The sequence below is a fragment of the Ammospiza caudacuta genome, chromosome Z, assembly GCF_027887145.1.
Source record: "Ammospiza caudacuta isolate bAmmCau1 chromosome Z, bAmmCau1.pri, whole genome shotgun sequence".
In the NCBI taxonomy this organism is placed as follows: Eukaryota; Metazoa; Chordata; class Aves; order Passeriformes; family Passerellidae; genus Ammospiza; species Ammospiza caudacuta.
The window spans coordinates 76,753,414-76,778,594 of record NC_080632.1 but is presented as its reverse complement, the minus strand read 5'-3'; the positions used below and the strand labels follow the sequence as shown (position 1 = coordinate 76,778,594).

The 25,181-nt window shown below is 42.8% G+C and overlaps 1 protein-coding gene across 2 annotated transcripts; it reads right to left on the bottom strand.

The window, feature by feature from the left end:
* Window positions 1-9,031: 9,031 nt before the first annotated feature.
* On the bottom strand, window positions 9,032-24,732 carry SLC45A2 (solute carrier family 45 member 2). Of its 2 annotated transcripts, none has more exons than XM_058823802.1 (7): window positions 24,294-24,732; window positions 23,008-23,184; window positions 19,406-19,731; window positions 15,425-15,568; window positions 14,078-14,201; window positions 13,032-13,237; window positions 9,032-9,256 (listed from the first exon to the last, which is right to left on the bottom strand). In XM_058823802.1, the coding sequence occupies exons 1-7, from the start codon at window positions 24,730-24,732 to the stop codon at window positions 9,032-9,034; spliced, it is 1,641 nt and encodes a 546-aa protein (XP_058679785.1). The 2 variants fall into 2 exon arrangements, with proteins under 2 accessions (XP_058679785.1, XP_058679786.1); XM_058823803.1 differs by having other exon boundaries at window positions 19,424-19,731.
* Window positions 24,733-25,181: the final 449 nt, after the last annotated feature.

Here is a 25,181-nt window from a genome sequence, read left to right as displayed (position 1 = left end):
CTACAAATGTTCATGTCTCTGTTTGTAACAATCATCTTTTCATTTACTAAAATAAACATTGCTGAAGGATGCAAAACAATACTTAGAGAATTCTTGACAAGATTTGCCTACTTTGTCTCCTTCTGTTACGGAGTCCTGGTGGGGTGCTGGTGGAGAGGTGCACTTGGCCATAGAAGGGTAGGGACCTGAAGGTGCAGGCTGACATCTAGTGACAAACTGAGGGAACCTTTAAAGACCGGATATTTTCATTAGGCAAAGGCTTTGATTCTTTAGGGACGTTTAAGTATTTCAGCCCCTTAAATAACTAACCAAGGTCTTAATGCAATAACAACCTCCAATTGCATTTCCAGGTTTCCCTTTGAAATGCCTCTTCGGTGGAAATGCTGTTTCACTCTCTCAGTGAGTTATTCTGGCACTCACTTTAACAGTAAAAAAAAGCCCAGCCCCCTTCATTCCCATTCACGACTGTCTGCTCTAAAATTGATTATTCAATTGAGTGTGTGCACAGAAGCTCTGATCTAATTTGTATCCCTGAGCTGGAGCAAGAGCAGATATAGGTGTGGTGCAGCTCAAGGACATTAGATTGAGAGCTTGGAACTTCTTTTTTTAGTGAGAGTTTTTTCTCAAAAGAGAATTCCTATTTTTCCATTTAAAGGGCGTTACTGAAAATATCTTTTTATAATGATGAGAGTGATAGTGGAGCCCTGGAAAAAGTTAAAGATAGAATCTAAAATGTTAAGCTTTGTGTTTTCCCAGATCAACTGCACCTGTGTAAGCAGTAAGATAAATGATATAATTGTTAGATGGGATGATTGTTTAGTAATTAAATATAATTATTATATAATCATAAGAAGAATAATGAGAAACTATGTTGGAAATTCAAAGGGGGGCTATGTTTAGCTGAAACTTATGTATACAATAGAACAATATAAGTTTAATAATTAATATGAAAGTTATATAACAGTAGAGTATAAAACACGTTCATCTTGAATGTATGGTCGGAATCAGATTTAGGTAATACCCTGATTCCCAGAGCTCTTAAATAAAAAGCACCGCATATAATTGCTACGTGATTATGTGTTTTTGAATGCTAACAAGAGCAGTTAAAAGAATCTCTTGTAGGTACAATCCCAGTATCAGTCAGTGCCATGAGTAGCCAGTTAACTCATTCCCGTGCTAAACTGTAGCTGATAATACTCATTAGCTGGTTTCTCTGTCTATGTCTGTGCATAGACTCAGAATCCTTCCCAAAATCTTAAGTGTAAAATATAGATTCACAGGATGGCTGAGAAAATTGGGCCAAACAATCAGCTGCAGACAGAAGCAGTTTCTTTAGTTAACATTTTTTTTGGAAACATTGACTTGCTGGTTGGAAAGGACTGATTACTATTCTGTGTGGAAAATCACAAAATAAAGGTATCTTACTCAGGTACCAGCTTTTTCCCTTACTCATCCATTTCTTGGGATAATGAGATACTGTTTCTCTAAGGACTTGTGGTTTTCCTTCAGATCAGCTGAATGAGTATGGTCAGTTGTACAATGGCCAAATTACCTGTTCAACACTGACTTCTAAAATCATTGTTCAATGAACCCTCCCACTTTTGCTCAGCTGAACCACACACTGGATGAAACTGGAATCTTGTGGAAAATGAGTTGTGTCTGTGTTTGTGAAGAAGTCTGATCAGCACGCTGACATCAGGTGGGTGACTCCAGGGGCTTGTGCCACCTCTCAAGGAGTCCTTACTGGGCTGAAGAAATGGTGTGACAGGAGCCTCAGGCATCTGCACCAAGGGGATAACAAAGTCCTGCACTCTCTGCGCCAGCACAGGCTGGAGCCCAGTTCACTGGAAAGCAGAGAAGGAGCTGGGGACAAGGTGGACGTGAGCCAGCAAAGGGCCCGTGCAGCACAGCCCAGCTGCATCCTGGGCTGCACTGGGCAGGACTCTGAACATCTCCAGGGATGGGGAATCCTGCAGGCCAGGAGGGGCTCCTGCCCCTCTGCTCAGCCCAGTGAGACACATCTGGGATGCTGTGCCCAGTCCTGGGCAGGTCACCCAGTTCTGGAGTATTTACCAGGACAGCTGCAGTAGGATGGAGGGCTTAGAGCATTTGCCATGCGAGGGGAGGCTGTGCTAGAGGTGCTCAGCCTGGACCTCAGAAGGCTTTATCAGTGTGTGTAAATATCTGATGTGGGTGGGGATTGAAGAAGATGAAATCAGACTCTTCTCAGTATTGTTCAGGAATGGACGAGAGGCAGTAGGCCTTTCAATTCCATCATTGAAATGTAAGAAAAAAAAACCCTCTCAAATGGTGTGGTCAAGCACTGGAACAGGTTGCCTGGAGAGTTTCCAACTTTGGAGGTGCTCAGAATCTGACTTAATGCTTATTGTATTTCTTTAGCAACCCTGTGCTGAGCAGGGGGCTTGGACTGGGTCATCTCCAGAGGCCACCCATACTATTCTGTGCTTTTATGTGATTTTCTGATAGCAAATAGATTGCTCTGGATGTGTCTTTGTTCCAATGCAGTGGAATTAGCATTAGTGTCTGTCTTGCTTGATGTTAATTCTGAAAAACCTCTACAAATTTTATGCCCTCAAATCATCTACTACTATGTATTTAAAATCACCTATTCAGTGAGTTTTAAAAATGTTTTAATTACTTTTAATTTCTGCTGAAATGGTGGATGGGGCTTAGAGTAAATATAGTCTTCCTCTTGCCCATCAAAAGTCACTTCCTGCTGAAATCCAGTCCCTTGTTCATAGGCCAATCCAGTGATGGATATAGAGGTATAGAGAGCAAACCATGAGGTCCTGAAGGTAAAAGAGATCCTTCTCTTAGGAGTAGTAAATAACTGCTCAGTCTATAGAGTGGATCATAACAGGGAAAAGAAGAATCTGGTTTAAATTTCAGATCTCATTTTCAGAGATGTAAACTGAAATATTCAATTTTGAGCACACTTGATATAAACTAATTCCAATGAAAATATTCCAAAATGCAAAATCCCTGTCCATAAAAGATCATCACCCTTTGATAAGGCACTATCTTTTTCACAGAGAGAATCATAGTTCCAAAAGCTGTTTTATTGCCATGTTTTGTGGTGTTATGGTAATCTAACAATCTAACAATATTTGGGATATATTTCTTAAAGGCCTACTTGTTGAGATTTGGTGTTTTGTTGGAACCGCAGCAGTTACTAAAGAAAAAGGTGGCTCAGCCCTCAGAATCTGTGGAAACTGAATAACTTCCAAGTTGCATTGCAAGCTAACCTTTTTTTTTTTCAATCAGATCTGAATGTTGGAAAAACCCCAAATAATCTGAGATACATTTGCACTTATACAGTGATCTGCCAGCTGTGCAACCCCAGCGTGAAGGTCCAGACTTCAGCAAAAGGCATCTCTGTCAGAACTGTTTCCCTTCCTTCTTGTCACTCCTTAGACTCCACAAATCTGCAGTTTGTCACATTTCCTTCTCACCGTCTAACGAGCAGAAGGGCCTTGAAATCAGAGGTGTCCAAGACTCTGGTGCTGCCTCCTTCTGTGCTGCTCCTCCCACCTCCTGATGCACTTCAGCTGCTGTGAGCCAATGCCACAAAAACTCCTCTGCCAAACAAGCGGGAAAAGGCTGCGCTGCAGGATTGCCTCTTGGCTTCAGCACTGAAGGCTTCCAAGGCCAGATCCTGCCGTGAGTTCGATGCTAAACGTGTCCATGGGGGGCTCCCACCACCGCATGTCCGTAGGGCAGTGCCTGCAATGCATCGGGCAAGCTGGCAACGAGCAGCTTTCCTTGGCTTTCTAAGCACGAAAAGGAAGAGAGAACTGGATGCCAGCAGCGAGGAACCCGCAGAGGGGAGAGCGGAGGGCAGGGGAGGGGACAGCTGAGGGCAGGGCTGGGCAGGGCTGGGCTGAGCAGGGCTGGGGGGCGGCTCCGGAGGGCGCGGTGCTGGCGCTGAACAGCAGGGGGCAGTCGAGCGCCCGACTCCCTCCGGGTCTTCGGGAACGGGCCTGGGAATGGGCCTCGGGAATGGGCCTCGGGAGTGAGCCTCGCCAAAAGCTCCCCGTGCTCCAGAACCTCGCACCACGGGAAACAGAGGGCTTGCTCATCTCAGTCTGCTGCGAAATCTAGCGTTCCATTGTTCTCAAAGTAAAGAAGTTCTTTGTGTTCAGGTGGAACTTTCCATGCCTCAGTTCCTGCCCATTGTCTCTTGCCCTGTTGCTCAGCACCACCGAGCACAGCCTGGTCCCTGCTCTGACCCCTCCCTGCAGACACTGACAGACATTGATGAGGTCCCCTCACAGTCACCTCTTTAGAGGCTGAACATGCCCAGCCCTCTCAGCCTTTCCTCACAAGAGAGGTTCTCCAGTCCCTTGATCACCTTTGTAGCTCTTGGCTGGATCCACTCCAGGAGCTCCATGTTTTTTTTACTGAGGAGCCCAGAACTGGGCACAGCTCTCCAGACAAGGCCTCACCGGGGCTGAGCACAGGGGCAGGATCTCCTCCCCTGGCCTGCTGCCAATGCTCTTCCCAATGCACCCCAGGACACCCTTGGCCCTCCTGGCCACAAGGGCACTGCTGGCTCATGGACAGCTTGCTGTCCACCAGGAGCCCCAGGTCCTTGTCTTCCTGCTTTTCAGCAGGCTGGGCCCAGCCTGTACCGGTGCCAGGGGTTGTTCCGCCCCAGGTGCGGGACGCTGCACTTGCCTTTGTTGAACTTCAGACAATTCCTCTCTGCCCATCTCTCCAGCCTGTCCAGGTCCCTCTGAAGGGCTGCAGAGCCCTCTGGGGTGTCAGCCACTCCTCAGCTTTGTGTCATCAGTGAACACCCGGAGGAGGCCGCAGCCCCTTCCAAGGGTTGAGGTGAGACTCACTGGTTCCAGTTCCCCGTGTGCTCTTTCTTTCTTGCCTGTTTTGAAGATTGGGTGAGATTTGCTTTCTTCCAGCCCTCAGGCACCTCTCCTGATATCCATGACCTTTCAAAGATGATCATGAGCCCCCTGGCTATGATGTCTGCCAGCTCCCTCATCATTCGTGGATGCATCACGTCAGGGCCCATAAAAATTACAAATAACTTTTCACGGTGCAGTCTTGAACAAGTGACCCTGAACATTTGCCTCTTAAATAAATAAGATAGAGCAGCTAGAGAATGGAAATGAACGCTGGAAACTTAGAGGGGAAAATTTTGTTTTATAGCTCATTATTTATAGCTTTGTCATGCCAAAAACATTTACAGACATTTTACAGCAGATACTTCCACCCAATCCTTCTACAGTTCAAAAATATCAAATGTCACCATTGCCACATTCACTTGCACCATCTTTTGACATGCTGCAGGGGCTGGTAGTGATTCATAGGCACCAATGTGAAAGCTGTGAGTTCTTCCAAGGCAAAGACATTTATGATTCATACTGACTTGTGTAGCCTTTCTGGAAAAAAAGGTTTATCTGCCACAAGCCACCTGAGATGCTTGTTTACAAGCAAGTCAAAGAAACTTAATGAGAACACTATGACACAGAATGAACACTGAGGAAAAAAATCAGAATACTTTTGACATTAATAAGACTTCAAATCCTCTAAAGAAGAGTCCAGAAGTTCCTTTAAGGATTTGCTTGTGTCACATGCCTGCTTGTTAAAGGGGAGTAAGTGGCAGATGTTGGTAAGAGAAAGAAAAAGTAAAGTGCCATGAAGGTGTCAGACTTGTCTCCTGCCTTGCCTCGTTTAGCCATGACTGTTTCTGTGAGAGTGGGAGGGAGGAGGGTTGGTTATCACAGGACAGCTCATCTTTGAGAGGGTTCAGAGGAGGGATACAAGGATAAATGAGGGACTGGAGCATCCCTTTCATGAGGAAAGGCTGAGGGAGCTGGACTTGTTCAGCCCCAAGAAGAGGTGACTGAGGGGGTGTAGAGCCTCCTTCACTGGAGATATTCAAGAGCCCTCTGGACACAATCCTGTGCCGTGTGCTCTGGGATGGCCCTGCTGGAGCAGGGAGGCTGCAGCAGATAACCCACTGTGGTCCCTTCCCGCCTGACCCATCCTGTGATTCTGTGTGGTTTGGATAAGTGTATCATTTACATAAACATGATACAGAGAGGATCTTTATTTATTTGATTTTATGTATATGGAAATAAAACCAGATGAGAAAGATCAGGCACAGGGTACTTGTAACTTTATACTCACATCTCTGCTATAAAGTTGATGTTCAGTACAGTAAATAATCATATTGATAATGGCTCAAGTCCAGAACTGGTATAAAGACACAGAAGAGGTGGAAATTAATAGCATTCCTAAATTAATAGCATTACAGTACAATCCTTCAAAACCTTCAACATTTTTAACATTTTAGCATTTCTTTTGCCGAAATAAATATTTTATCCCCTTTCATGTATTAGTAATATATTATATTAGTGACATACATTAGTAACATTTCTATTGCTAAAAGGAATACTTATTTTATCCCCTTGTATGAGTTAGTAAGATTTTATATTGTTTTCAATAACACTTGAGATACATTTTCAACTTCAGAATGAGCACCATCTTTTTTTTTTGGTTTTTATTTAGACACTGTTTTCCAAATTGTATATACTTTTTTTGTCAGTTTGCCATTTCTAATAAAGACTCATAAAGATACTGTCTTGAAGTCCTGGGAACAATACAGGATGCCTTTATAGAGATTTCCAGAGAAAAGATGACATTAATGTTTCTGTCGTCCGTAGCTGACAGTGGGTTTTAAAGGGAAAGATCATGAGGTCGTGAGAAATGATAACATGAGTTCCTGAAACAATTTTCTCTGAATAAATCTGTAAATAAAAGCTCTGATATACATGATCTGTAAATAAAAGCACTTCTCACTTCTCTCTGCAGGTTCAGAACCCATCTTGCATTGCCATAGATTTGTGGTTCCTTTGTGGGCCTGAATCAATGCCAGCATTCTCTTTGTGTAACAGAGCAGGGACAACATTGACCATTTAAATGTTAATGTTCTAATGGTGTTAAACCTCAAAGAAAATATTGACAAAGACATAGTAAACATTGCAAAATTTCTTTTGCAGCCTCACAGTGGAATCAGAGCTTTATGACCTCAGCTCCTCGTGCACAAGTTTATGTGGTGCAGTCCTGTGAAACCAGATCACTTCCTCCTTTATCTGTTTTTATGGCTCCATAGATGCCTTGCTCTTCCCTTGAAAATTCATCCTCCCAGGAGATACGGAGGTAATGGAAGTTAGGGACTTAATGATGGCATAAAGATAATTGGGAAGACAACAATCCTTCATTTTCTGTCTTCCTCCTGTTTGTGCCTGTTGAGGCCCTGGTGCTCCAGCTGTCTCTGCACCTGCAAACTGTTTCAAACACAGTCCAGGGGCTCTGTCTTCCCAGTCTTTCTCTTCGTGGGTGTGAAATGTAGAGCCACAAAACAAAAGAAACCATGAAATGTGGCTTCTTCAAAAGGCGGGAAGGATGCAGATGCTGTGGTGAGGTTTGCCACACACTGAACCTTTTTTGGGGCCCTCAGTGGAGACAGTCAGCATCAAGAAAAGGTATCTGAGGCTCCCACAGGCTTGTTAAAATTAATAAGAATTTACCTAGGGGAAAATTGATTTTCCTGAGAATATGTGACTCTACTCTTGAAAACCTAGAGAAAGGATGAAGCTGAAGCATCTCTGCAGAGGCACTTGATGCTGAAATGTAACCATTTATTTTTGGTTTTGTCAGTTCATGTCTTGCGGAGCTTCTAAGAGCTGATAAGCTCAACACTGCATTTCTCTGAACAGTGTTGATGATACATGTGCAACATTAAGAACAAAAACAACCATTAACACCATATTTGCCCATAGTCTCTCAATGTTCATTAACAATATTCCATTAGCAGATGGCTTCAGGTGGCTTAACATATAACATAGTGGATGGATATGACAGTTTTCAGGACAGAGGAAGCACAGCATAAATACTGTATATTGCTTTCACAAACAGGTTTTCAAAACTCTGGCAGTATTATAAAAATAAGAAAGAAGCTTCATATGCAATAAAATACAAATAACTGGGCTTGTGTATTTACTGTACAGTAATTCCTGATACTGCTTTGCAGAACTGAATTCCTCTACAATATTCTATAGAGAGCAAATGACATTTCAGGCAAAGCATGAAGGAAAACAGAGAAAAGAGAGATGCTACTTTAAGATAAATGCTGTCATATCCAATGTCAAGATTTATGTGGTCAATTTCATTCATTTTTTCAATTACAGCATCAGAACCGAGAAGCCACTTTTTAAAGAAGGCAGAAATGGCAGCTGTTTCCCACAGACAAACTTTTAGGTACCTACACATGGATTTGCAAAGCAGCTTTAGGCAGACTTTCCTGACAAGCTCAGCTAGTACCTTCACTTTTTTCATACAGAAGCAGCAGGATCCAGTACAAGATAATTACTTTACAATAATGCTTTTAAACAATAGGCTTCAATTTTTTTATATTGCAGTCATTTTTCACACTCAAATCTGCTTTTGACAGTAGCTGGTAATTAACTGAACCATTTAACTGTACCACTAATGATAACAGAACTGCACCCTGCATGGCCTCTGACACCTGTTTGAATCTCCTGCAGCTTTTGACTACTGGAGGGAACAGCCCCCAACTTAGAATGCTTGAAGAACAAGATAAATAAAAACTTTCTTCCTAACTCTGTCCTTTTACATTATTTCAATTTATCACATTCTTCATCGATTAACTTTCACAAATTGGTAACGAGGAGTTCCATAATGACTCCCAGTGTAGAGCATCAAGATACCGTGGCCACACACACCATCATCACATGCCACAGCATGTGAACACACTGTGGGGAAGAGTGTGGGTGTGTGTGTCCGAGGCATAAGGCAGCCAGTTCTATAAAGTCTCCACTTCATAAAGCTCTGGAATTGCAACCGATCCAAGGAGGTAAGAGAGGATGACGTGCCAGCAGTGTCAGCACAGCAACAGCACCAGTGCTACTGACCCAGAAAGAAAATGCTCCCCCGGGGAGATCCCTTCCGACGGCTCCCTGCAGCCCTAGTCCACGTAGCGAATGCAGAAGGCCACGAAGCAGCAGCCGGCCAGCGCCACCGTGGATGCCGAAATGACGGTGACGGCGCTGCCGGCCACGCTGACCAGGAGCCCCAGGCCCACGCCCAGAATGATCTGGGCCAGCTGCACCATGCAGGTCAGGGCGGCACAGTCGATGCCCTTCCCTCGCCCGTGCTCCCCTGCTTGCTCCCCTTCCTGCAGCTTCTGGCTCTGCGAAGAAGCACAGAACAAACCCCAGAAACGGGGCAGTGTCAGCAACACGCAGCTCTTGGCCGAGACATTGTTACAGCCCCGGGGCAGCGGGCAGGTCAACAGCTCGCTGCTCCCCTTCTTACACCACAGAGATTTTAAGTAACAGGAGTTTTCCAAGCTTCCACCAAATTTTTTCTCATCTGCAGTTTTTCCCTCTATCCCTTCTCTTAAGGAAGGAATTGGAAATTGACTGGAGAAACTATACATGATTTTCAAGTTCAGGTCAACTTGATCTCTGTCAAACTGATAGTAAACAGTACAGGTCATCCTGTCGTGAATAATTTCGCTCTGACTCATGGCTGAAGGAACCATACTATCATATTATCAAAGAATCATCACAGAATCACAGAATGGTTTGTATTGGAAGGAAATTGGAAAATCATCTTGTTCCAATGCTCTTGTTGTGAGTAGGGACACTTTCCAGGGTGCTCAGAGGTACATCCGACCTGGCCTTAAACACCTCCAGGGATGGGTCATCCAAAACTTCTCTGGACAACCTGATCCAGTGCCTCACCACCAGCACACTAAATAATTTTTCCCTGATATCTAACCTAAATTTACTCTCTCTAAGTTTGAAGACATTTCTGATTGTTCTATGACTATGGGCCCTTGTGAAAACCCCTCTCCATCTTTCTTGCAAGCTCCCTTCAAATACTGGCAATCCACAATTGTGCCAATCTGAAACCTTCTCTTCTCCAGCCTGAACAATCTCAATTCTCTCGGCTGTTCCTCACAGGAGAGGTGCTGCAGCCCTGTGACCATTTTCATGTCTCTGCTCTGTGCTGGCTCCAGCAGGTCCCTGTGGTTCCTGTGCTGGGAGCCCAGGGCTGGATGCAGGGCTCCAGGTGGGTCTCAGCAGAGCAGAGCAGAGGGGCAGAATCCCCTCCCTGCCCTGCTGCCCACGGGGCTCTGGGTGCAGCCCAGGACACGTTTGGCTCTCTGGGCTGGGAGTGCCATGGCTGGGCCATGTGCAGCCTCTCACCCACAGCACCCCCAAGCCCTTCTGGGCACGGCTGCTCTGGGGCTGCTCATGCCCAGCCTGGGCTGGCACCAGGGGCTGTCCCAGCCCAGGGGCAGCACCAGCACTTGGCCTTGTTAAACCTCATCAGATTCCCATAGGCCCATTCCTTCAGCTTGTCCAGGTCCCTCTGGATGGCATCCTGTCCTTCATGTGTGCAATCCTTTCATCTATGTCATTAAAGAAGATAGTGAATCACACTGGTCCCAGTGCAGACCCTTGAGGGCACCACTTGTCTCTGATGTCCATGTGGATTCTGAGACATCGACCACAACACTCTGGATGTGACCATCCAACCACTTTCTTTTCCATCTAGGAGGAGTCCACTCCATCAAATCCATCTTTTCACTTTACAGGGAAGGATGTTGTGAGGAACCACATCCAAAGGCTTTACAGCAGTGCTGATGTGCCCCACACACATATAGCCAGGAACCTGAAGTTATGGCTCAAAGCACATAAAGGAAATCAGCACTAAAATACAAATGTAATACTTTTATTGCTGGGGATGAAAGCAACCTGAAAGCAAACATCCAGACTAGGATTCTTCTACACTATTGAGGACCACCTTTAATTACTAATCTGTGTATCTGCTGTGATACATAGCAGAACAAAAGCCTTCATTTATTATGTACAAGTGTCTTACATATTAGCACCCTGTAAGGCTGCTGGTGGGTCACTGGAGCAGATTAACTAGAGGGGTTGTGGAGTCTCCTTGCTTGGAATCATTAAACCTGAACTGGGGCAGCCTGCTCCAGATTGTCCCTCCTTGAGAAGGATCTACATGATCTCTGGGGGTCCCTTCCTCCAGAAAGAAATTACTCTGTTTAACTGGGAAATTATGTGATAATTGACGTATTTATTTCCTTCCTGCATAGGCTGTTAAATGGAGGAGGTTCTATTCCAACAACAAGAAGTTCCAATACTGCAGGCCAGCGGCATTATGGTGTTCTGGTATCCAAATTCTCTTAGCCATTAAGATGCTTTTTGCTTTTTGCAAACCCTATTACCTTGCCTTTGAGCTACACAAAGCTCACAAGTACTGGAGACAAACAGTCTCTTCCTAATCCAGTAGAAAAAAAAATTGAATTTGGATCCTAGGGAACAGCAGCACAGAACAGGAGCTGAAATGGCAGCATTATAAAACACAGCACATGATTTTGGTAGAATGCATAGTGGGGGAAGATGTCCGCTCCTTGTTCTGAAATGATAAAGCCCCAATTTTAGACACTTTGAAAAATAAATTGTATTTATTTTGCTGGGCTGTTCCCAGTCTTCCTATGTGGCAGTAGTTCTGACCACAAATACATGAATCTGTAAATGAATGCACTCTTGTGCTTGATGTTTATTCTTTTTTTTTCCTGTCTTGTACTATAGAAGATTTGAGCTAAGCCTCAACCCATTAATATAAAATCTAACATAGAATTATATATCATTTAACATCTGTCATAGCAGATACCATACATCAAACAAGAAACAACTGGTTGTCTTTTAAGTAACACATTAATATATTGGCCTATTAACTGTAAAGTTCATGCACACTTTAGCTTATTTTATTTCACTTTTGTCTTGAAACAGATAAAAATTTGGCTTTTACTCCTCCTCTCTGAGTTGGCTGACCTGAGGTAAGAATTGAGATTTCACCCTAACCTGGGCTCATTCCCAGTCTTCTGTTTTGTGTTCATAATACATCATGATCATTCCCTGTTGGAAGGAGCAAAGAAATTAACCAAAAAATTATTAATCATATATATGAAATATTGAATCACTTTGAGACTTCCTCCTAGCATTCAGTAGAATAATTAAAGAGTTCATTTGTGTTCATCCTTCAGAAGGTGCTGGTGAAAGCTGTACAAAACAGTAGGACATGTTGTCTAGCACTTGATCTACCCCTCTGCTGCTTAAAACTATGTTTTATGTGGTTTTCCAGTATTTCAACGTTGCCTTTATTAATTTCTTCAGATGTTCCAAGATATACTGGAACTTTTCCTAATTTCTTCCAACTCTCCTTAATTTTTCTTGTTTCCAGCTGTTTGACTAATTTAAGGGACTTGAGAGGACTTTTCCATTAAAGAACTCAACGCTTTACAATACATGAGGATCCTGCTGTGCCCAGTAACATGATACAAGGAGTGCAAGTTTTTCCAGATTTTCCTTGGAAACAGGATTTAAGGCCATGGAGGATGAAAACCCAACCACAGACATTTAGAAAGATAATGAGTATATGGTATAGATTTAATACTGTACTATATAATGATGTTTCTACTTGAATGGCATTTGTTTATTAGCTAAGAGCTAATAAGCTTTTGTAACACTTTTCAGTTAACTAAAAATTCTGACAGCCTTTACAGGCTTGTTATTAAAACCTCAGGCCCTCAGAAGTCCTCTGCTAATGTGGCTGGAAAGAAGGATATGAGGAAGGTAGGACTTGAAGACAACACAAGTGGACCACCCTGCTTACTGCCTGAACATGTTCTGTGATTGGCTTTGTTTCAGATGTGATGATAAATAATTATTTGTTTCATGGAAGGCCTGTTTGGAGAGTTTGGAGCTGGGATATTAACTTTCTCTGTCAGAAACTTCCCATTCATATGTGTCATTGTTAATAGTTCAAAATTAAAATTAAAAGCTGCTCCTTTCCATCCAGTTTACCCCCAAAACAGGTTGAACAGACACAGACAGGGATAAAATTAATGCTTCTTGGGACATTGCACTCACCTCCTCTTCCCTGTGGTACTCTGCAATGAGGTGGAATGGCACTGTGTACAGTGTGCTGGACATGACTCCAAAGAGTGAACAAAGAGCCAGAGTGGAATAGACATTGGGAAACAAGCCAATTAATCCAGTACCCAGTCCAAAAAGTAGGTATCCCATGAAATAAAGTCCCTTTAATCCTATGTATGGCAGAAGGACTTTCTGCAAGTCTGTGGAAAGAAAGTGAAAATGCTGATAAGATTAAAAGAAATAGGTAACATTTTATCAGGAGGTTCCTTCTAAGGAAAAAAAAAAAAAAAAACTTGTATTTTGTAAAATGCAATGAAGAAGATAATCTTAATGACTTTAGAAGTTACCTCAAATTATTGTAGGTATAAACTTGCCAAAGAAAACTTGCTCACACCACCCAGAGCTCAACCTGCAGCTTGCACTGCAGCTGCACCCAGAGATGCTTGTGCTGAATAGAAGTTTATCCACAGAAGGGCTACACAGAAATGCCTGCAGTTAAGCTACAAAGGAAAAACATTTCCCTCAAGCCTCTTTTAGATGCTCAAATCAACCCCCAAAATGCTACTTATATGAGTTTTCAGATCAGGTGGTTTTTAATTCTTTGGAAGAGTTATGGTGAAAACTACCTGGGGAGCTGTGCTAGCATGTTTATGCATAATTTTGGAGAGCAAGATTGAAGCTTCTGGCAAGAACTTCTACACAGGGAATGCAAATGGGGAGAGGTCACCTTCAGGAGCCCACAACTACAGCATTGCTAGGTGAAAGAGCACCTAAGAATTTAGTGTGGCATCTATTTACAGAATGATTTTCAGTGTTCAGGGTCAGTTCATGTGCAGAACAATATCCCAATTCCAAAGTCACCCCTCATGATGTGGTCAGGAACTGTTGGTGCTAAGATATGAGTTTCTAACAATGCTGAGAATGTCACATTCCTTAAGCCTTTATGTAGAACAAATTCCAGGTAATTTGGCATCCCCTTATGGTTTTTGAACAATGGCAAACAGCAAACACAGTGTTGGAGTTTATTCATGGGTACTTACAAGAATAGACTGATGAAGAAATTGCATTGATGCACAGCCCCCAGCATCCCATCTCTACCCCTGCTTTGTAGGTCAGGTAAAGTGTGGAGTTGTGAGGTGCATAGGGATTCCCGTGGTACACAACCTGAAAGACACCACAGAAGTCACAGCAGGCAGGAATGGCACCGTGTAGGGAATGCCTCCTTCTCATGGGCACAGGGCCCATCCCTGGAAGGGAGCACCCACGAGATCTGTTGACCATGCCCTAACCACCCATTTGTAACTCTCCAGGTGTCACACTCACATCTCCTGGACTGTCACATCCCAGGCTCCACCTCATTTCTTACCCTCTGCCTTTTCCTGGACTGTCTATTGTACAGATTTTTAAATCTGCTCATTTGCTCTTCTATCCTTTAGGTGTCTCACTTCCAACTAACTTTCTCTCTTCTCTCAGTCTTCTTGCCTTAGCCTTTCTTTCCTTAATTTATCTACAATTTTTTTTTCTGTTTTCTCTTTCAGATTTTCCTCAACACACTTATTTTTCCACACAGTTATTCTCGTATTCAGTTACTATTTTAGACAAGCAAAACTTTTTCTTTCAGTTGTTCATCTACGCTGCAGGGAAAAAAACCCTCCCTCTTGCCTTGCCTGAATAGACAAAAAAGGCAAGGAAATAGGAATACTGTGTGGAAACCACAGAAGAGCAGGGAGTGGCAGTGAGATATTGGTGCCAGGACCATATTAGTGCTCTGGACGGAAGGAGGCAGACATGGCCATACAGGCAAGAGTCACTGTCAAGGACATACAGTCCGTGGGAATAGCACGGAAAAGGCACTAGGGGGTGTTGTGAAGGCAAACAGCTGCTGAGAAAAGGGGTTCAGGACAGACAAATGCAGGAAGATAAAACTTTTTGCTGCCAAATAGCTCCCTGTGTGCACAGAGCTGCATCCTGAGGCCAGGGAGGCTGCAGTGCCGGTGAGGGGCTTTGTGGGGATGCTGCACACACACCAGGACAAGCCCAGCGGCATCCAAGCACTGCCCAGCCAGAAAACCTGCCCAGCTGGGAGCAGCTCTAAAACCAAAACAGAAAATGGATGTGTTTGGGCCAGCTCTGAGAGCTTCACTTGGAACATTTAGACACAAATAGCCTAACAAATACTACACTTTTCCCCAGTGATCTCCCCAGACAGGCTTGGAACAAGGGCCTGACCTCAATTAGCTGGTTTACAAAACTATTGTTGAGCCATCCAGATACAAATGGCTCTGACACCTGTGTCATTTCCTCAGGATAGTAACACCATTTCACTTCTTCTTGATGGAGGAGGAGATGCTACAAGGAAGGAGTAGTGAGAGCATTTTATGCTTTACCTGTCCCATGAAATCCGTGAAGAAAAGCATGTTGGACAGGAAAGCCATCCATCCAAAGAGGTGACTCACACACAGGCAGCGATAGTGGGATGGCATGCTTAAAAGTGTCTTCAAGAGGGATTTAAGTGTCATCTGCCTCTTTTCCTAAAAGCAAATATTCAAGAATAATACAGTGTTATTGTCCTGAATGCTAATGAAATAGCTGACAGCTAATAAAGAAGGTCTTTGTAGTATCTTTTCATTGCTAAACTTCCAAAGTCTTTTATTTTTTGCTAGGAAGGGTTGCTTGGGTACTGAGTTTTCTTCAATTTATAAAATTCTATAAAGTATATAGAAGAGATGGAGTATACCAGCAGGAATGTAACATTTTTTGCTGTTATTATCAGTAGGACAATTATTTACATATAGAATAACAGGGAAATTTTCTGCCAAAGCAGACTCAGAGAGTTTAAAAAAAAACCCAATGAACCAACAACAGAAACAACAAGCAACAAAAGTTATTTCTCTATAGAAACCATCAGCTTTACACTGAAAATTTAAAGCTGCTTCAGAAGAAAGTTGTGCTCAAAATACTTCCTGAAAATTAAAATATGTCAGATTCCTGAGACCTTTTATTCCCTTTCCATTCTATGTGCTAAATTCCCTAGGAAACTTCTTTTTCTAGGGAAACTTCTACCTCTTCAAGCATACCATGAGCTTTCCATTATGCTCTGTCCTTGAAGCAGGGAGAAGCTGTGGTTCCCCATGGTAGCGCACAGAGAATGTGAGCTCCAGCATCTGAGCACCTCATACCAAGGGAGAAATAACTCATTTCATAACCAAAACTTAATTAGTGCTGGTTAACAAATCTCACTGATGAGGAAAATCAAATTTTCTCACTGCCTTTAATGCCCCATGTAATCTCCCTCCTTGTCTCAGCCCTGTGCCCCAAAATTCTCAGATTCTTCTCCAGTCACATTCATCAGATCATTTGTATTTCTAATTTTTTTTTAAACTACTGTAGATGTGCTTGATATCAGGTATTTTTACACATAATTCTTCCTGTATTAAAGCTCCTGCATGGTTCACTGCTTTTAAAGAGAAAAAAAATATATACTATTTTAACTGTGCATGATGGAAAACTTCCAGTTTTCTCTGAAGACATTTGAAGACAACAGTGTTTGGAGAGATGGTAAGGGAAGAGGTACGTTACGAAATGTGGGAGAACTGCAAAAATTATGCTAATTTACTCAAAATTCCTGGACTGGATCTTGTCTTCAATTTACTGTAAGATGTCATTTTTTCCTTTCTTTCTTCATTTTTGTATATACTTTTCACAAATCTCCTTTCCTTTGAACTAGGCTATGCTGCAAGCTACTCTATGAATAATCACCACATATAAAGTTGGAAAATAATTTGCTTCAGTGTGAGGTTTTTAATCCTCATAGGAATGCCAAAATTCAAGTTGCTGGCTTCCACCTTGGACTGTATATTGTCCAAATCCCTTGGAACTTGGCATCATTGTCTTTTTTTAAACAGGGTGAGCTTTACATTCTTCTACAATTATAAAAAGAAAACAAAAGAATTCCAGATTAACTCATTAATGTTATTTCAAGGATAATTACTATCGTTTGACTTGGCTTTATTTAGTTTGCAATTCTTCCAACCTGCTTTTTAAAATAGACTTTCCAATCAAAGTTTGAGGATAAGGTCATGGAATTACAAAGGACACTGCAGTGATTACAAACAGTAATTTGACAGCTAGATAGAAATGTTTTTTTTTCTGTTTAGATATTCCAGAAGGTGGGAATGGAAACCAAAAATGTTTAATGCACACATTCAAAACGTACCAGCACACAAACCGCATGCTAATTTAAATAATGTGCTGAAGTTTGGCTCTGTTTAAGCGCCTTATCCTTCAAAAGCTCAGAATACCAAATAATCTCTACAAAATCACTACAACTCAGGGCATAAGATGATAAGAATGCAGAGGAAGCAATATGACTCAGGTTTTATGGCAGTGGACCCTGAATAATTTGGCACCATTCAAAAGAATACAAGGCTAATTGCTTTGGGTGTCTGTTCATACTGTAACAGGTCAAACCTCATTAATAATCATGTTAGCTATTAGCATGTGAGAACATAGGCCTTAATTTAGAAGAAATATAGCCATGATGCCTACAATTAAAAAAAAGAGACAGAAAAACAGGGAGCCAAACCATTTCTTCAAGGAAGTGATTATGGTAATGAATGGACTCAGCAAACATGTGCTGCAGGAGACAGATCATTAAAGCAGTGAGTGTCTAGAACTCATGCACACAAAGAAAGGCACATCAAAGGGACATGAGACTGATCAAAGCACTGGGGGGCTCCAACAGGCTGCCCAGCCTAGGCAGAGAGGAGGGCAATGGCACAGGCTCACCACCACAGCTTCGCCTCCTGTGCCAGACATGGAACTCCACGTTTCCCATGTCACTGACTCCAGGGAATTATTTCTTCCCGAGGCAGAGGCTACCCCAAACCACAGACTGCTCCCCCCACTTTCACTGCATCGCTCTCTCATCTTCATTTGCCTTCTCTTTTTTTAGAGCCTGCATGGTCCAAGCAGTCGGGGAGGCTCAGCATCTCTGACAATTTGGAGGGTGCCCAGAGTGAACAGGGCTGGTGAAGGATGCTGGCTGCTCATGCTGGCCTGAGATGGGGAAGCTCAGACAGCATCACAGTGCTCCCGTCAGATTCTGCCCACAGCTGCCTGGCTGTCTGCCCCACTCTGTGCTTGCCTTGCATTATCATCAGGCAATGCTCATTTCATATGTCTTGCATCTAATAATATTGTAATAATTTAATAATATTTTAATAATTTCATAATATTTTTCTTCCAGTTATAAATACCAAGTGCTGTTATAAAATAAATTACAAATAGTAAAAGATAATAGATCCCTTTTACTTACAGATTAAACAAGAGTATTGCTTTCCTCCTTATAACTGTTTGTACATGCTTAGTATATTTTACCTGATTTATCAAACCTTTGTATCAGTCTATCAGGGATTGATATGCATAATGCCAAGAAATCAAAATGGAATTAAAATGAGAAGCAATTGTGTCACCACTCTTGTGTTATACTTTGTTTACCTAGGGTACCATGAGGTAGCCATGAGGATTTCCTAGCACTAAAAGTCATCAACCAAACGTAAAAACAATCATCAACAGAAAATGGATGTGTTTGGACCAGTTCTCAACACTATACTAGAAGTGGGCTCTCCAGATACTTTCCTGGTAGATTCACCACTTCCTACGTGCCTTAGGTTGAAGAAATCTCTCACAAAAATGCATCAGAAACAAAATAACAGTGAGGATTTAAAAGTACTCTCTGCTTTCTCACACCTCAAAATTTTGCCAAAGGCTCAGCTACAATATCACTCGAATAAAACTCAAACTCTGGTAGCAAGGTAGCACTGTTGTAGACAATTTTAAAATTTTTAAAATTGCTGTAGGAATTTTAAAGAGATTAGTGCTCAATAAAATGTTGAGTTGCAGAATATCCAAGTGTCACACATTTCACATGTACTATGTACAAAACCATGTGGACTTCAGCAAGAATTAGAGACCTACATCGAATATTAATGGTCTGTAGTCTTTGCCCACAACTTTATGCTAATTATACCAAGACTAAAGGAAAAAGTAGATCCTATTTACAAAATTCACACGAGGAGGACATCAGGAGACTGACACTGAGCAGAAAATGGAGCCAGCTTCTCCCTCATACCCTGCCAATGGATCAGTGCATCAGAACTAGCCAGTCTCATACCTCTTGCTGGCAATACTTTCTAAAGAAAAAAAAAAAGAAAAGGAAAAAAAAAGGCAGGCAGACTTTCTCCTGTCTCTGTATCCCAGTGGAGGGTTCTTTTCTGTGCCTGTGCCTTACAGACAGTCAGCATTAGCTAATTAAGGGGTCTCCAAGGATGCCAAGATACAAGCTGTAAAGTTTCCTCTGCACTCACCTGTGTGCGTGATGCAGCCGCGCATTTCCCTGGCTTGGCTGCAGCCTTTATTTCCATACAGGTTGGTTTTAAGTGACCATTCCTTATTTCCTCCTCTATGGAGTGGTATCTATGGGGTTCAGTCTCTTCCAACAAGAACTTTGCCTCTTCATTTTCGTATCTGAGTGGGACTTCAGGAATACTGCACAGATGTACAGTAAGGCAGATTATGAGAACCAAGGCTGAGAAGAAGAAAATCACCTGGAATTCTGATGCCAAGGTATATCCTAGTATGGTTTGACCCCAATCCATAGCACCTGTAAGGTAACCCAGGGCTCCTCCCAAACCTACAATGGTGGGAGAAAAAAAAAGGAAAAAATAAATGTCTGCTGGCATTGACAAAATAAACAAAGAGCACATAATACTCTCAATATGTGATGCCCTCTAGAAATGATGGAATAATCACTCTTCAGATATTTATCACAAGAAATAGGAATACTGAGCTAAACACATACATGAGCAGTTACTAAAACATCTCTTGAAAACTCTCTTCAGATCTGTCAGGCAGAGCTCTCTAGAAATAGGCTGAATACACGGCAAAATAGGGTCCATTTCTTTTTTTGACTCTTTCAAGCTCTATTTTCTTTGAAATGGTAAATAATGCAAGTAAAACTAAATTAAATCCTACAAGAAAAATGTGGTTTCCATTTTGTATTTTCACAGAACAAACATTTTTAAAATTCTTTTGAGAGTTTCTATAGTTTAGAATTTGTAAAATGTATTTAGCTTAGTCCAAACAGAAATACTGCCTCTGTGTGATTTTTTTCTAAAATAGGAAATAAACCCAAAGGCATTGTTTTCTACTTACACAAATCCAAGTACAACACCACTTGGTAAAGAAAACAGAAAGGAAAAAGTATAAGTGTGTAATCCCATTTACTAATTTTCTCAGAAGAGGTAGACTAAAGGGTAAAATGAGAATGCTACTTTGTTCCTTGATGTTAATAAACCCAGTTTTCTGTCAGTTTGGTTTTTTTACAATTCTTCTCTCTGTTACTATAAGCACACACAGAGATGCACAGGATCATGCCCTCTGTTACACTCAGCACAGGCTCTGGTGGGGCTGGCACCTTTGTAGGGTCCTGACACCTCCTTAACCAGGTGGCACTAGGGCATGGATGGCTGGGAGTTCCATGGGATAGCCCCTTCCCCAGAACTCAGAAGCATTTCTACCCTTCTGCTTAGGAGATCTGATAACAGTCTACAGCAAAGCCCTGCATCTGACAAAAACTAACAGCACCTGCACTTGCTTCCCCCAAAACCATGGGATTTTGATTGAGTTCTGGGCTTTCTGTACCTTCTTTACCCTCCTGGGTCTGATTATGGCCCTCTTTCATTGTGCACTATTGGGCATTTCACAGGGGACTGTATCCTTGCTTGTTCTCATAAAAACCAATTACGCTATTAATAACTTTTTAAAGAAAATCTACACAACATTATTTTCAGTGTATGCTTGCAGACAGAATGTTTGACATTAGAGGATGATTTTGCTGTTTTGAAAAAGAAGCATCATGATATTGGAATGCAGCCTAAATGTTGATTGTGTGCACTCTTTCTTCCACTTGAAGAAGTGGCCATGGGTTTCATAACTGCAAAGCTATCAAGTTTCATGTTCAAACCCTAAACTGAAAGCAAACTGGAGAGTAAAATCTCAGAAATATTAAGCATAAAAGGAAAGGAGGAACTAAAGTAGGAAAAAGAAACAATATCTAAAACAGAACCTGGACAAGAAATGGGAAGATTGCTGTCTGTGTCTAATAAGGATAAAATGGGCAATGATAAATGTAAACTGTAGGGAATTTATAATAATGTTGCAGTTTAGGGAAAACCAACACCAAGGCCAGTAAATTACTGGAGAAGACTGCCTTGGGAGGCTGTAGAACTCCAGTCAAGGGAGGATTTCAACACCAGACCAGGGAACTTTCTGTTAGGAAGGGTTGAGATGAACTTGCTGTGGAGAGCACAGGATGCTGGGCCAAGTCACACACTCTGCCCCATTTCTGTCCTATTTCACATTATTTGTCTCACATTCCCTTTCACAGATCAGTACACTGAGTCAGCTAAGTCTGTAGCTTCAAACTTGGAGACTTTTTAGTATCATCCAAAAAAATATTGCAACCAGAGTTGTGCTGAATATACATAAACACTCACTCCTCTCTTTTTCCAAACAAGTGATTCTTTAACATTTTATCTGTTTCAATGGATAATACAGATTTAATTCCCATGTGGCTTTAAGCTTCCCTTATAAACTGTGTTCCTGGATATAAGTATTTCATGTGTCCAAAATCAGCCTTTTTCATTAGCTACTACACCTCCCTCCTTCAACAGAGTAACTGCTACTGAGTTTATGAGTCTCTGCTCCTGCTGGGGGTTCAGTACCCACAAAAATCTGCTGTAAAAAGATTGCATGACTTTTCATCTAGTCTGCTTTTTGTCTAGTGCTTTCAGGGGGGCTACTCTCAGACATGGTGGGAGGTTCCTCCTGGGTCACTCAACAGGTACACGGCCTCACGTGTCTTCCCTGTGCATTTCCTCAACACAGGGCTCACATTGTACAGATGGAATCAATGTTCAGGGGTTGGGATGGACCTTAGAGATCATCCAGACCCATCCAGGGATGCCTCCAACTGGACCAGGCTGCTCAAGGCCTTATCCAGCCTGGCCTGGAACACTGACAGGGCTGGTCAGCCATAACCTCCATGGACAACTCATTCCAGTGTCTCACCACTCTCACAGGGAATAATTTCTTCCTAACATCCAGCCTAAATTTCCCCACATCCTCCTAAAGAAGAGTCCCTCTCCAGCTTTGCTGCGGCCCCCCTTCAGATACTGGAGGTCTCCAGACAACTTTCTCTTCTCCAGGCTGAACAGCCCAAACCTTCTCAGCCCATCTTGATGGGAGAGGTGCTCCAGTCCCCTTATCAACTTTGTGGCCCTCCTTTGAGCTTGTTCCAACAGTTTTATGTCCTTCTGTAACTCAATAACATTAAAAAAATGTACTAAAACAAATGAAGCTGTTAACTTCATTTGCAGGAGTTTGAACTAAACCACTTGGTCTTATTTTGTGGGAATTGTGACCTTCTGAATTTTACACAGAACTCTTGTTTCTATGCAGCATATACTGGAGCACTGCTGAAGAATGGGAATCAATTGGTTTGCGCAGCTCTTGTTGCATGTCACATGACAAATCAAAAACGTTATTTTTATGTGCAACAGCAATGAAATAAGCTACATCCATTAATTTCTGCCTCAGCAACAAACTTGAAAATAACCCAAAACAAACTGACAAACCCTATTTCACATTTTAAAATAACTAACTGCTCTTAAATCATGCCTGTGTTGCTGTAATTATTTGTGCCTGCAGCCTTCCTCAGATTTTTGCAGCAGCAATCACAAGTTGCTGTTCTCCGGAGTAGTGAAAACCCAGTAACAAAAGTCCTGTGACTGAAGTGCAGGATCAGATGATCAGTTCATTCAAGATTAGAAACACAGGGAGGATAAAACCCAAGCAATTACCTTCCCCTCCTTTGAGAGGCAGGGAGGAAAAGAAGGGATCAGTGTACCTGTAAAGAGGGCGTGGTAATGCAGACCCTTCTCTTTATCCTGATGAGAGCAGACATCAAATAAATATGCTTTGATTGGACCATCAATAAAATCAGCTGCAAAATCAAAAAGTACTACTCCCAGCATGGTAATGACTATTGCCCACGTCCGCTGCTTGTCTCTCTCAGCGATGAAAGCTAAAAAAAGAAAAACACCCTCATTCTGACAGCAACAGTGCCATGTTCTGCAAAACCACATTTAGTCTTTCCTGACACTTCAAAATCTAAACAACAACTGGTTACACAGGAGAGTCCAGTGACACCAGAATCTCATCAGAGAAGCGGGAGAGCTGAGTCTGTGTAGTGCTGAGCTGGGCTAGGCTGACTTACTGCCTTGAGCCAACACTGCTCAGAATGCTTCAAGCTCCACAACCAAGAGCATCACTATCCTAAATCTATTCCTTAACACCTCCAAGGCATGCTCTGGTAGCCTAACACATGCATTTTGTAATACTTTCAGTTTGTTCTCTTTGCCCAACCCTTATATTGCTTTAGATAATCAAGAGTTGACTGCAACATCTCTCTCTGGGTCAATGAAATCAAGTATATTCAAATATTCAAATCAAGTATATATCAATAATATCAAAGAAGAGAGAATAAATCAATCCATAAAACACACACCTCCCCCATCTGCCTAGTCAGCAACAACTTTGTATCAAGACTTTAAGAAGCCATATCCCAAGCCAAAATGTAACAATATGGATGTCACTCCTATTTGATTTTGCTTGTTTCAGCTGCAACTGAGTTTTCAAGAAGTTAAGGATTTTTGTTTATCACCAGCACGGTACAAGAGTCAAGCCAGTGCTGCAATAATTGAAGGCGAGTATTTTGAATACTAATCCATCTAAAACAGGGATGAGCGGGGATTCAGTTTGGGTATGTATTACATCACAAAAACAATACTATCATTTAAGCTAACAAGGTAGATCTTAGCTCATGAAAACTTCTATGGCCTAAGCAAATCTTTACCTGAAGGAGCTTGTCAGGCAACCAAACCAACATACAACAGACTGCAATCACATGCACAGACTACAGAACACTATGCACAGGGTACATAACATGCAGTGTTAGAATTGAATGTACACAGAGATTACGGCGCTCCCCAGCTCCTTCAGTGCACCCGAGTCACACGATACCAAATTTTAACAGTGCATTTTAAGAAGGAAAAGGGGAACCCCTCTCCTTTTTCTGATTTGAAAGGCTAGGATGAGTTTTGTCTGTCAGCACAGCACATGCCCCTCACTCACCTGAGATCATCACGTCCCCATTGAGGTACAAAGCCATGCCTAACAGCATTATGATGCCCAGACCCAGAATGTAAGGTCGCCTCCTGCCCCAGCTACAGGTGCAGTGATCACTGGCTGAACCTACCACGGGCTGCAGCACGAAGCCCAGGATAGGGCTGATGAGCCACACGAGGCTGTAGAGGTTCTTGGGCAGCCCTACACTGAGCAGCACCGGCGTGACAAAGGCGGCCTCCACGGCATAGCAGAACTCCCGGCCGAACATGGCCATGCTGTGCATGACCAGCCTTCCCACCGCTCGCCTCCTGGGCACCGCTGCTCCAGTCCTCATCACTGCCTGCCTTGGGGCCTCCTCCTTCTCTCTGGTGCCATCCATGTCGGCCTTGGCCGCTCCAGAGGCGGGCAGGAGAGCCCCGTGGAAGCTCTCCTTCGTTAAGGTCATAGCTCCGGCTGCGAGCAGCGCCGTGGCAGGCTGGTGCTGCTTGCTCTGGCTGACATGGGGCCCAGATCATATGCTGGGTGGGATCGGTCTGTGCTGGGGGAGGGATCACATACTTTCATGGCTCTGCGATCACAAGTTATGCCAGGAAGGGGGCGGGGAAGCGTGTGTTCACATTAGCTGATCTGAGCTTTTGGGCGTCTGTGCTGCTCCCGACTATCCACAACTGAGGAATGACTGTTTGCGCATGAAGCACACATACAACAGGAACATACATCACATGGTCCGGGCGCAGGATTAGCCTGACACAAAGCTGCTCCTCTTGCTGAAAGATCTTGCTGTAAGATGGCAGTGACACCAGGAACCCAGTCTTCATCTTCCCATGCAGCAAACATGAGCATCAGACCATTCCCTACTGACTATCCTGGGGGGAAAAATTCCTATCCCTCTGG

What these genes read in the sequence shown, in the direction of transcription:
- SLC45A2 (XM_058823802.1), bottom strand. Translation starts at nt 24,732, where the DNA reads ATGACCTTAACGAAGGAGAGCTTCCACGGGGCTCTCCTGCCCGCCTCT. An exon ending in TGGGGACGTGATGATCTCAG is followed by an intron (nt 23,185 to 24,293) that starts GTGAGTGAGGGG and finishes TTCTTTTTTTAG; the next exon opens with CTTTCATCGCTGAGAGAGAC. An exon ending in TTCTTCATCAGTCTATTCTT is followed by an intron (nt 13,238 to 14,077) that starts GTAAGTACCCAT and finishes TTCTTTCCACAG; the next exon opens with ACTTGCAGAAAGTCCTTCTG.